At 36.8% G+C, this 13,591-nt stretch overlaps 1 protein-coding gene across 1 annotated transcript in view; it reads left to right on the top strand.

The window, feature by feature from the left end:
- The window catches only part of LOC145978104 (dipeptidase 1-like), a 176,756-nt gene extending 169,650 nt beyond the window's left edge, over positions 1-7,106 (top strand). The window contains exon 10 of the mRNA XM_083110545.1: positions 7,012-7,106. Within this exon, the coding sequence (XP_082966671.1) occupies positions 7,012-7,106 (95 nt within the window). The remainder of the gene's footprint in view (positions 1-7,011) is intronic.
- The last annotated feature ends 6,485 nt before the right edge of the window (positions 7,107-13,591 follow it).

Genomic DNA, 13,591 nt, shown 5'->3' with positions numbered 1-13,591 from the left:
GAAGTACAGTCACCAGCAATAAAAATGAGACACGCTATGTATGTTGTCTAACTTTACGGCGACAGGTTGATCTGAATATCAATAATGTTAATATCAAATGCCAACTTCTAACACCACTTTACTGTAGATTTTGGCAACACAAGCGACGGCTTGCAGAGAAGCGAGTACTTCAGAATGTAAATATCCCATTTTTTATTACCGGTGACTGTACATCCATACAAAATATTTAGTAAGCGTAGTTCTTGTTTCTCGTACCTGCTTGTATATGCGAATATTGAACATCGAAATAAAATCCTTGGTGAACACGTACTTGATTTATTTTTAAAGATAACTCTAAATATTGAATAAAAGTTCAGCATCAAATCCAAAGGCAAAACAAAATTCAGAATCTCAAAGTTTGAATTTCGTTGTTCACTAATCCTTAATCAAAGGATTGCAAATTGAACCAACAGAATGAAGATAAGGAAAAGGAGGAAAGAATGAAGTTGAGCGTGGAGGAAAAGGAAGAGGGGATCACTTCTGTGAAGAAGGAGATTACAAAGGAAGATATCGGTAACTACACAGAAGGGTGAAAGTGCCGAGGATAGGAAGGAACAGATGGACAGAACCGATAGGGAAAGCGGGGAAATAGGGGATTAGACTCGGAGAAAGTCTTAAAAAGAGTATGGGGTAAAATGGTAAGGGGGAGGAGAAACTGTTTCAAAAGGACGAACCTTTGTTGGAAAGAATAATGGAGCTGGCCGGGCTTTCAATTCGAATAGACGTCCAACGTTGCGTGTTAATTTTTAATCAATTTCAAATCTATTTTGGTTTAAAAAACGAATATTCATGTCGATATTGTCCATGCAACCACCTTTCAAATACATATTCCCGGCCTCTTTCTCTCTCTGTATGTAAAGCCCAACTGAGTGGTTACCAGATTGCGCTACGACGCCAGGTGTCCCGGGTTCGTACTCGGTCTGGGCAAGGATGTTTGTGATTTGTCATCAATTTCGTTATATCATCACTCATCCTCATCTTCGCAAATTAGCAGCCAAAAGTGGCTCAAAAAGCGATGTAAAATAAGATAAATTTTGTGGGGGGGCAAGATAGGCATAAACAATACATTTTATATGTAAATAAACATAAAATGTGCCCTTTTACGTGAATTTGAGGGGGGAAGAAAGTGTCTTTCCCCCAGTCGGCGACTATGGTACAGTCACTGACATTTCTGTATTGTAATGAACCTATTTATGGTAAATTGAGTCTCTATAACCAGAAAATTTCCGTGACTGCACACACACACACACACACACACACACACATTTATATGCGTATATATGTATATTTCTTTCCGGTAATAGTCGTTTGGCAATTAATAATTCCTTGATTTGTTCTCGTTGTTCCCAAAACTGTCTTTTCGAAGGGAAGGGCAATTCTACTTACCACCTCTTGCATGACACCATAAGCATCAATGTGAAACAAAATAACAACTCCTCCTCATTTCTTTAATGTAAAGCATTCTTTGTCTACATTAGTGACCAGGCGATATATTTATAATTGAGGTAGGGTCATCAGTTGCCCTTCATGACGTCTGTCTTTCAATCTTTAACGCATTTGTCGAAGACAAATATGAAATGTCGCGGCAGTGTTTTGTGTCGATAAACCTGATTGGAGAAATTGGATCCAGTCTTCCTTGTGAACTGCTTGTCGTAGTGTACTAGGGTTTGATTGATTACATTTTTGATTTAAGTCAACTTCACTTGCAGAGAGGTTAATCGGGACAGGACCTACTGTTTAAAGTGGGATCCGAACCATTATGGGCCTCCATCAGGTATCGAACACGGGAGCCCTTGAATTCAGTACGACGACGTTACCACTAGGCCATTGACGAGGTCAGCTAGGGTTCGAGTTCTTGGAAAGGTATAGATCTCGCTTCGTGTTGTCTTCATGTATTTAATCATACCACTTCATGTCATCCACATCGCAGCAATTAACCTGCCGTAGGGAAAATGGGGAGTAAAGAATAAAGAAAAACAAATGCAAGTGGTAAGTTGACTAGGGGTGGAGGAGTCAGTTGCCTACAGAAGACTGGACACTTGATAAGCGAGAGATTTTGGCAGGAATTCCATGTTGCTACGAAGGAGCTGAAAGAGTGTGGGACGCTGAAACAAGCATCATCTTCAATCTCATGGTAATACACCATCACTTCTCTCAACCCAATCAAGATTTCAGAGTTACAATTCGCATCAATGCATTCAAGTGCAGATTCCAGATAGCTCTCATACTTCACTTCCCAAGGAAAGTTATAGAAGATATATGTGTGTAACGTAAACCATAGACGTAAACAAATATATCAATTTATCAAAGCTTCCCACAAACTTTCCGATGTGTTGCCTTCAATTTCTAGCATTTCTCAACCACCTTCAAACCCTATCATACACATCCAACGCAGTGAAATATTAATCATTTCTGGCGACAGGATATTTCCTGTATTCTTCGAATTTTACCGTATGTACTGAAAATGTGTGTACTATGTGCAGAAACTGTTACATTCCTATGAATTTACATTGGTGGAGCATTCTACCAATAACATACATCTAGAATTGGATACATCTCGTATTCTGAAATATGCTTTGGACATGTCCGCGTTCTAACATTTAGCCTCTAGTATTTTTTCTTTAATTCCTTCGTTACAGCTTGTGCAAGTGATAAAATGGTATCTAGAAATAAGCAATCCTTTACATGTGACTTCAACAGGTGTTACATTAGAGGCTCGTATCAGAGCAAAACAGAATCCCCATAGGAATAAAATTCTCTGGAATGTTAGTTAAATAAACTTTCTCGGTGAGATATCTCAATATTGCCTTTGCGTAAACCTCAGCTCTTAGGAAATTAACAATGCATTTGAAGAGTGGACCAACTTTATATGGCCATTAAATTTTCAGCAGATATATAAGGTTCGTATGAGAAAAGTATAAAAAGAAAATGAAGAAATTATTCGATCACAAGTTTCAATGGAAGAATTTATTTTTCGAATTTAATAAAGAAGGCTTTAAATTGTTACTTAAATTCAGAATTTGAGGTTTTGTTAAACAAGTAAATTTAATATTGTGTTTGTACCTAATTGGCTTGACACTTATTATCAAATGCCAATGTTCGTGAATACAATTTAACTGTATTTCAAATAAATTGCAAATATTAAAACACTTCTCGAACATCTTCTTTGAATAGTGCTTGCACACAACTGTGCTGTAAAATTCGAATTTTTACTAAGTGTAGAGATATAAATATAGATCGAAACAAAGCATTCGCCCTCTTAGAGGGGTCATTCTAAGCCTAAAGTGAGTAAAGGTGTTCCTTTTACTTTTGGAAGAAAAGCGTGATAACTTTTTAACATCAACAATTACATTTATACAGTGGTCGAAGTGAGGGGGGATGGTGAGTAAGAAATATGGCTACACGTTTGAAGTAAATGCAGTGAGTTACTGTAAAATGCAGCGGGAAATGGTGTATTATGGAAAACCAGGGCAACAGTAAATATGACATTTCCTTAGAATTAGCAACACCGCTAAACAGGTGAATAGCGAAAACTGGAAACACATCATGGATGGCGAGTGTTGAAGGCAACAGAAAGTTTGGCCTTAACTATAATATGATGCATAGGAAAGTCCCGTATCGTTGAAAACTGCTACCTGAGCAAGTTTCGTGCATGTTTGTTTTACATATGATATATAGGCCAAGTTAAAGCGTGATTCCTAAATATTACTTTGACATGATATTGAAAAAGAACACTCTACCAGCCGGGATCTGGCAGTCACGATTGTCAAAGACTGCAATAACGGGACAAGAGAGCACGGGACATGAAGGAACTTGCACTCCCCCCCTCCAGAGATTTTAGTTATTTTTCCATTTTCTTTCTTACAGAAGTTTAACACAGAACGAGGGGGAAAATGAGCTGTTCTTACAGCATGACCACATAAAAATATGCTTGAAGAAAGAGCAAGGAAAACAAAATGTGCCGGCCAGGCTAATAGAAATTCATCATTGGAGCCAGAAGTATCATTAAACAATCAACAGAAGATGGAACAACACCTGATACATCTAAAACATTAATAATGCACTCTGCCAATTCTCTGGTGAATTGTTTGCAAAACTCCAGAAGGTAAAATGTGGGTTGCTGTGCAATTTGCCAGGAGTGGTCTCACAAGGAGTGCTCAAACTCCGATCCTTCACATCATCTGTATATGTGCGTCTAGTCGAAGTGATATTTTTGTATCAAATTTTCTTTATAATGTATGTTCCAAATACAACATTTGAGCCCATTGTAATGTAATATGTTTATATTTCTTTAAACATCTAATGTTTTCTTGTGTGTTCCTTCTTGCCGCGTGCACTGTTTACTTTTGCCCCAGCCACCAGGGTAACAATGAATGTTTGCAGTGTTTGGAAATTTTCCCTGTGGCACATTTGTAATTTGTCTAATTTCAAAAGCTTTTCATTACTATGATACTAAAAACTTCTACTTTTCATGCCCTAACATTGTAATCTCTTTACGTGTTCAACTTATAAAACAAGATGTTCACTCTTGCCCTGGTTTCCCATAATCTTGAAACTTCATTTTTAATTTCATATAAGAAATTAGCTTACGTATTAGCCTGAACATGCTGAACATGCAGCAGCAAGTTGCAGTCGCCTCGTGGGCAATTGCATACCAGAATTATCGTGAGAGCCGTGTGAACAGCAATGGACTTAATCAACAATTTGATGCAAGCAGTCGTTTTCTCTACAGTCGACGGCAACAATATTACGTTAAAATTACTTCTCGCCAGTCTCATGGCCTCACCGTCATTCTGGTATGCAATTGCCACGCTGTAACTGTAACTTGCTGTTGCCTTTTAAGCTCCATCTTGGATAATGACGTAATCTCCGGCGCGTGACTCTTACATGAAATGAAAAATGAAGTTTGAAGTTTAATACACCATTCACAATTTTTCTCTACATTCAGTAATTTTGGACTCACCCTGCGGGGAAACATATAGTGAATGCTAAGTATTGTATTGTATTTTTGTAATTTGGTGTAGCTATTAAGCACGTTGTAATAATTACGACGATGCAGATGGGTGATGATCAGATTAAACTGGTGACAGGGGAATCAGAAAGTGTGCTGCCCCACGCATTATTTTCCTCACGGTGCCTAATCTGTATTAATTCATGATAGCTGATAGCAAATATGATGACGCACCAGGGTGGATAAAAGTCATGATTTTTATTTAAAAGTAATAACATTTTTGACGATATTTTGTATTTAAATCACAGTTTATATATTTAAATCCTTTTAAAAAAAAAAAAAAAAAACACGCTTAAAATTGCTTGCGTGATTTTTGGCGTCATACACAGAGTAATATGCTTCTTTAGGGAAAACCTTTTACTGGTAAACGCCCCTGTAAAATATTTGAACAGTTCGATTCAAGCAAACATAAAGCTACATGCAAATATACATTTTTCTATTTCTGTTACTGTATATATATATGAACCTACTATGGACATGTTTGTTGAGTGTGTATATAAAACTATAATAATTTCAGTAGCTTTTCTTCCTGTGAAAATAAAACTTTCTGAATGTACTATATAATTGTAACGTAAAATATTTTTTATAGTCTTTGTAGCTGAATATTTGCAATTTTTTAATGATATTTTGCAAAATATCAGCTGCCATGTTTACTTTCACTTTATTGATAATGACACTATTTACTGATTAATATTTTGTGTAATATTCTACACAAAAGTTTGCTATTTTTGTCTACAACATTTATTGAATTTTATATCAAGAAAAATTTAAGTGTGTTTACAGTTTACATATTACATATCCTTTCGTATAAGCTTCACCCATCAGTATACCCTATATTTTGTTCTCTTTCTTCTCCTTTCTTAGAGCCTAATAAATACCTTTCAATTATTAGGAGATTATTGTACTTTCACCAAAAGTGATTCTGATATCTACAAAATCCTTATGTACATTATTATAGAAATTATTTCTTTAAAGTGATTTAAGCCAGTGATTTTTTTTTAAATTACCTGATTCAAATGGTGATTTAAATCAACCTGATTTAAATGAATCCACCTTGTGACGCACCCATAATTTTAAACCTCACAATGCAAGTAGTGCCGTAAATGAACAACCATTTATGACAGCAGCTAGAATAGAATTAGAAGGTGGACAGGAATTTGCACACGCAGAGAAACATAACATTGCGAAAAGTATATATTTTATCTTGTATCCTTTATTATTATTTTCTTCACTATCTGGTAAGTATCTCCCTTATCGAACAACGCGTGTGAAATGTTGCGTTCTGACGTCTCCGAGGAACGCTTTCATTGTTAGGCTAGATGCCTACGTTGTTATGTTTAGTTCTCTAAGCATAAATATTATATTTGAATTGTGTTTATGTTAAGCGAACCAAATCTAACAAACCTATCCTAACAACGAAGGCATTCCGCGTCCGACATCAGAACATGAATTAAGAATCGTGTTGTACGATAAGGGTGACCCACCTGAAAACGCCACAGACATAAGTTGCTTCACTGTGACCATATTTGTGTTGCCAAAGGAACTTCAAAATCCCTACCTTATGATTCACATTAACTAAAGCCTGGTCCACACCTAATGTTATATTGTGAGTCTTGTATGATAGCCTAAAGACAGAGAAAAAGCTTGAATGGTGTAGCCGTTGTTTTGCGCCAGTCACATTTTTCTTATGCTGGACTGACGAGAAAACATTACGTGCGGACCAGCCTTTGGATATCCTCCCACCTTTTTAACAAAACGTTTTGTACACTCTGTATGTATGTATGTATGTATTTCTTTATACAAGGGGTCCGAATATTATAGAAACGCCCTAATGGCAAATGTCTGTAACTGTCTTATTCTTAGCGTATTTTGTTCACATAATCTTCACAGAAGCCGAAGCAGACGATTTCTTCTGGTCACAGGTGCTGATGGTACTCTTCCCGTATCTTTGCAGGTCAAAGACGAGTGGGCAAGCTCCGAAGTTCGACCCTTGGAGGACGTCATCCCTCCTCAGGACATGTACGGGAAGACCTACTGCAGGTATCCAGTCACGTGATTCGAATCACAGGACCGCGGAATTCAAATTTTCTAAAGTTCAACTCACTGCCATTGCGTAGGGGAGAAGTTAGGAATTCTCTTTATGCCTTCAGCAGTGAAAACCAAAGCAAGCGGAAGTGCGCAATACAGCCAACGATAGAGTGCGGACATGCGTACAATAATTTATAATCATGGGTGCCAAGTGAGGTTGCTTTCAGGAGTAAATCTATACGCACATCCTCAAGGACAAATCTATAAGTGCGTAACAGTTCGAAATTACAATGTTGACTAGCATTCTTTTTTTATTAACATAAAGAACAACAGGTTCTAAAATGGACAAGATGTAATTTAAAGTAATATACCACCCAACGTTCTACAAAGAAGTGGAGGGAAATTAATAAGGTGCCTGAATGTAACGAGCAGACAAGTTTTAAATAGATAAGAAAGTTTTAATAAAGTGTTAAAGAGAAGGAGAATATCAAATTATTGCGGCATTGTCTGCACCACAACAATCACCACATTTTTCTCTACATTTGTTGGAAAGTTTTATATTAGTGCTATTATTGTTATCGCAATTATCACACAATAATATATACGTGTAATTTGTTGGAATAATAAATGATTATCATATCTAACACAGATCTTTGTCTACTTTCTTTTCTTCATTGTTCGATTTTTGTTGTGGTTCTGTTTCTTGGAATCACCTTTATAAATATTGAAAAAATGTCGTCACCTATATTCATGTGCACTCAAGGACACTTCGTGCTTGTAATAGTGATTGGCATTGTTGTAGCCCTTAAATGTCCATTACTGAACTTCCCAATATGTATGTGCGTTTGTGTGTTGATCATGTGCACGCACGCGCGCACGCACAATTTTATATACAGGGTGTCCCTCACAGTGGCCGTGCGGTGTAAGGCGTCATGCTTTAGGCTCCGACTACGGGACGCGCTCAGGTTCGAGTCTCCTTGGGGAAGAGTAACAACGTTTGTCCTGAGATTTTGTATGTGTGTGTAAGGAAATTGGGGGCGCTAGAGTGAGTATACCCTGTACCAGTTAACTGTAGAGCAGGCGAACGAGAACATGTCTCTGCGCAAGTAGTAACGCGAGACTGCTTCACCAATGAAAAGTGAGGGAACGGGATTGCGTAATGAACGATTGGAGTTACCAGTATTCACACACACACGTACCTGTCTTTCAAGGTTCATTATATATTCTTGCAATCAATTAATGGCTGGTATAGAAGTATATGCTAGTTAATCTCGAAGGAAAAGTTATATATAGTCCATAATATTGACAAACTGCATCCTAATAACGTAACAGACTAGTGGTACATTTTAGAAGAGAGGAATTGAAGTTGAGATCGCCTAAATGTCCTCGAAACGGGCAATTTGTGGTTGTAATTACTTGACTTATCATTTCTAATTTCCCACGTACTGTTCGTATATAATGAATGGGGCACATCTGCAAACAATTGTATCTGAACAAAATAAGAAAATTACAAGAAACTCAGAGTGACATGGTAAATATACCTTTGTACGGTGGCTTGTCTGCCAAAAAAAAGTAAAATGTACTTGCCCTCTAAGTTATGGCAACTAATATAACCGCTACTGCCTCTGTAAAAAAAAAAACTACACAAATGGAAAATGATCGACTTACCAAACATTAGCAATCAATGCTGATACAGTTATCTTGATCGTCTCCGAATATTGTATCTGAAGAATTGGGTCCAGGTTCAGAATGATAAAATGACGTCTTTGAAACATATTTATTAATTTTTCCTGTTGGTTTATATAGTGCATGCAAACCTCCGCGATTTGTAGAGGTAACGTCGTCGCATTGTAATCAAGGTGTCCCGGTTTCGATACCAGGTTAAGGTAGAGTACAGTACATTGCACATTGGTTCTGATCCCACTTTCGACTGTAGCCTTTCTGTGTATAAAGTGAAATTAAAACAACAAATTAAACTTCATGCATGTACAATAGGGTGTAACAAAAAAATATTTATTAAAAAAAAATTCTAATAGTGCGGAAAAATTGCCTTTTGATGTAAAAAGACAAAAATAAAATTTCATGGTAATTGGTTCATGTCTGAGGTGCGATAAAGTTTCATATATTTGAAATGTTTTGCTCTATTTCAACCTTCTTCTCTAGTTTCTTATTTGCTTTATAAAAGCCCAAATCAAAAAGTTCGTACTTTTTATTTTTTATTAATAGAACAAACGTTTTTTTGGGGGGTTAAGTTTACAAAAGTAGAGTAATTGGATGAAAATTAGAAGAAAGTTATCAAAGAACCGAACAAAATGCATTCAAGACAGTCAAGGTCTGATAACAGAAAATAGAGGATTGGTTTTCGATGGATGAAAAGACAAGACAATTATTCAAGAATAGATTGGAACTAAGTTTTACAAATTGGTCACTACGGAAGAGCATGTTTTGCTAATTGAAGAACCAAACTCAAAGTTTTTAGACCACGTAACACCAATATCTGGTACTGGGAAATACATTGCAGAGATCATAATTGATTTTTTACGAGATGACGAACATAATGAACAACTTGTGAATTTTACCGCGATTGGATGTGATGGAACCGTTGTAAATACTGGAGTCAATAATGTTGTGATTTCGTTTATGGAAAACACAATATGAAGATCACTGCAATGGTTAGTTTGATTATTCCGTGGTAACAAACTGCCTTTACGCCACCTTTTTTGTTCTTTAGATGGGAAAACTAAGGGCCCCAATGAGTTTAAAGGGGAACTAGGTAAGCAACTGCAGAACTGTCATCAGCTTCCTGTGGTACCCTTTTGACCAATTCAAAATAACCTTTCCTCATTAGAAAATATAAGTGATTTAAGTACAGATGTGTATTGCTGTATGTAGTGGAAACTGCTCGTTGGATTTATCTTTGAAAAAACCTGGAAAACTTGCTAACTTCAGATGGCTTCCATTAGCAAATCGAATATTTCGATTGTATGTAAGAACTGCCAATCCTGCTAACAACCTTCAAATTGTGACTGAGTTTGTTTTAAAAGTTTATGCACCTGTGTGGTTTAACATTAAATAGAAACTTTCATTCTCGATTGCTTCTAAACATCTCTGGAAGCTTATTTCTTACTCACGCTATCTAACTACTGATCTTAAAGAAACAATAGATCCAGTTATTCAAAGAAACGGATACTTTTCTGCTGCTGAAAATATTATTTTGTCTTGCTATATGATGAGCGCAAACATATAAGAGAGCTTGGTTTGCGCAGGCTTCTAAAAGCAAGAGCAGAGGGTAGAGGTGATATTACAAAGTTTACAATTCCACAAATAAACCTTGTAGCTAAGGATTACATTGATATGATCCCATGGAACGACATTGAAATCACTGAGCCTCCAACTTCAAAGCATATTTCCAATGATTCTCTTAAATAATTCATTAGGGATACATCAGAATCAACTGTTGAGGAGAACCCATTAATTGACTTTCCAAGGTTTCCATGAAACACGCAAGCCGTAGAAAGAGCAATTAAACTAGTTACTGAGTCATCTTTGTCTGTCTGTGGATCATCTTTGAGAGAAGGTTTTATTAATGCAAAAATTTTAACTCAATAAAAGATGCCAACATTCCATACAAAAAAACAGTTCAATTTGCCAACGCAGTGAAAACTCGTATTTTTATTGTGTATAATATTTTGTGCAGAATGTTTTTTTTAAATCTAATAAGACTTTATATTGTTACTAATTGCATTATTTCACAGTAGATGTGCAAAACTTTGAGGAAATTTGCACAATCAAATTTTGATTTTTTTTTAAATTTAAGAAAAAAAATTAGACTCTTTGCGGCACCTCAAAACATTGTAGTAGAGCAGTGACATTTTTTAATCCATTTTTTTAATCCAAAAGGCAACTGTGGGCCGCTATTAGAATCCCAAATAGATTTTATTTTATTTTTTTTGCCGGTTTTCGTTCCACCCTAATGTACTGAGTAACAAGCATACACCAATTAACCCTTAACTAGGATCAAGGGGGTTAATTTGACCCCCAGGTAGGTATTTCTTAACGCCGCAGACACTTGTTGTTTGCCCCCGGTGCTTGCTTATCTATTACCTTCCTAAAACAGTCTGATTCAACTTTCAAGGTCATTTGCTTCATTGTGTGTGTAATTGCTGCAAGGTGAAGCTGTTCCCAAGTTGATGGGGGTCAAATTTACCCCCATGCGCCTAGTTTCGTATGTGAATTTTTGTAGTTAATTGTTTTTTTAGAACTTTCCCTTACTGTGCTTCGTGAGTGAAATATTTTAACAGTTTTTACTTGATCTGTGTTGTGTGACCATGTTTTAAAGTGAATGTTTAATTTTTCTAAGAAATCGTTCAAAAGCTCGTAGTATGAAAGACAGCAGGGGCGTATACGGTGGCTGTTGGAGGACATTTCGAGCCTAGTCCATCTGAAGTGCTTCAAGATGAGTAATTGACTCCAAATCAGATCATAATGTACAGAAGGTCGTTTCACGTCCATGGTAACAAAGTTAGAACCCACCTCATCTTAAGATAAACCATGACGTCACGAGTGGTGGTGCTCCACGTGATACAGCAGCAATGGTCCTGCAGCGGAGTTTCCATTGGAGGAGACTGCGTTGAAGAACACATTGGTCCAAACGATCATATTCCTCCTGACAAGCTTTCCAAAGACCCTCAATTGTGCGGAGCCGTCTGCTTCCCAAGGATCGTTTCAACAACGGAAACCCACAAAAATCCATGGAAGAGGCATCGGGGGATTTCACAGGGATGTCTGTAAAGGGGATTGCATGAATTCCCGTTTCACGTGCCATCCGATCCATGTATGCCTGCGTGAACTTTGCCGTATGACTGGAAGCCTTGTCCTGGTGGATGACTCACGAGATGTGTCGCTGCCATAGAGAGAAGAAATATCATGTCTGTAAAGTTACTCCAAAATATTCGTCTGGTAAGGCTGCATTTGTTTTTGCCTTTCTTTCCACTCTGCGCAGTGGAAGTTTGCCGTTATGGCAGTTACCACCAACAACCATGAACCCACGTGGAAAACTTTCAGCACATTCACGTACCCACTCAAATCGACCTCTTGCATCACGTGGACGATAGTAGATGGCCCTTTTTTTTTATCACAACTCGACAGATACACCCATGCTTCATCCAGGGACACCAAATACTTCCAGCGGTCCCCTGCCAGATGTCGTTCTTAGAGCTTCCGACTGTTGGTCTTCCTCTCCTGGACATGTGAGGCACGCAACTTATGAACTTGAGCCTTGTGCTTCCGCACAAGTTGTAAATCTTGGGCTATGATGTGATTTACAGTTGAAGGGAAACATTGCACTGCCCATGCAATCACTCTTTGCATTGCAAGGTTTTCACATCGCACCAAGGATCTCACTTTCCGCACAACATCGGAGAACACACAGTACTTTCGTCCTACTGGCTCTGGCTGCTCTGTGCTGTGCCTACGTGCTGCTTCCTGGTGATCGAAATCGTTACCATCAAGGTGAAACAATCTTCTGTAGAATATCATGTTACTGATTGAAAACATGACATTAATTCTAAGACAAATCATAATGATGAGAATGATATCCCGGATGAAAATGAAACTTATTTCCTGGGAAAAGACAAAATAACTCGGTGGAAAGAAGCACCCTGCTCATTTTCGAATATTCACAAAAGAAGTATGAACATTGTTTTACGTCTTCTTGGATCACTTGCAACTGCAAAAAATATCAACTCTGCTATCGAGGATTTTCACTTTCCATAGATGACACTACTGTGAGAATCATTGTGGAAAATACCAATATGTACGTAGAAATTATACGGGTATATTCTGTAAGGGAAAGAAATGCCAAATTTGCCTTTGAAGATCAAGTTTTAAAAACAAGACAAGTTAATTTGACATAATATATGATCAAGTAAATAATACAATGGTCCCGTTTAGTTAGTTGTTTAAAATAATTGAGATCTTGAAATTTGATATGTATTGGAACTTCAATTTTTTTCAAAGGAAAATGTACTAAAAATATATTTTTGTATTTCTTTAAAAAATGGATATTGCAAAATTTTCACAAATATTTGAAGTACAGTATATACCCAACAAAAAAAATTGTATTGCATATTTCATACTTTCCTCATTATTATAATTTGATTAACTATTGCAAAAAAGGGTTTTGAAATGTTGAAAATGCAATGTCTGTCTATATTAATTTTTTCAAATTAATTGCACTGATTTTCTATAATCAAAAACTACTTTACGTTCTTGAATATAGTCAAATTAATCGTATAAAAGTATTTTTTCGAGCATATGTATCGTACTTGATTACAAATAATATTTTAATTTGGGAGTCAAATTTACCCCCACGCGCCTACTTAAGGTGTTGAAAGAGGTGCGCCTGGTTAAGGGTTAAAGGTCGATGTGGAAAAGTGGTGTGTGTTTTTCAATTTTATCAGATTTGTTTCACTGAAAACAGGTTCACAGACAACATTTGAGTGTAGGAGGGAT

Source organism: Lepisma saccharinum, chromosome 24 (genome assembly GCF_977018435.1).
Source record: "Lepisma saccharinum chromosome 24, izLepSacc3.1, whole genome shotgun sequence".
Classification (NCBI taxonomy): Eukaryota; Metazoa; Arthropoda; class Insecta; order Zygentoma; family Lepismatidae; genus Lepisma; species Lepisma saccharinum.
The sequence above is the reverse complement of the archived record's forward strand: the minus strand, read 5'-3'. Positions and strand labels throughout refer to the sequence as shown.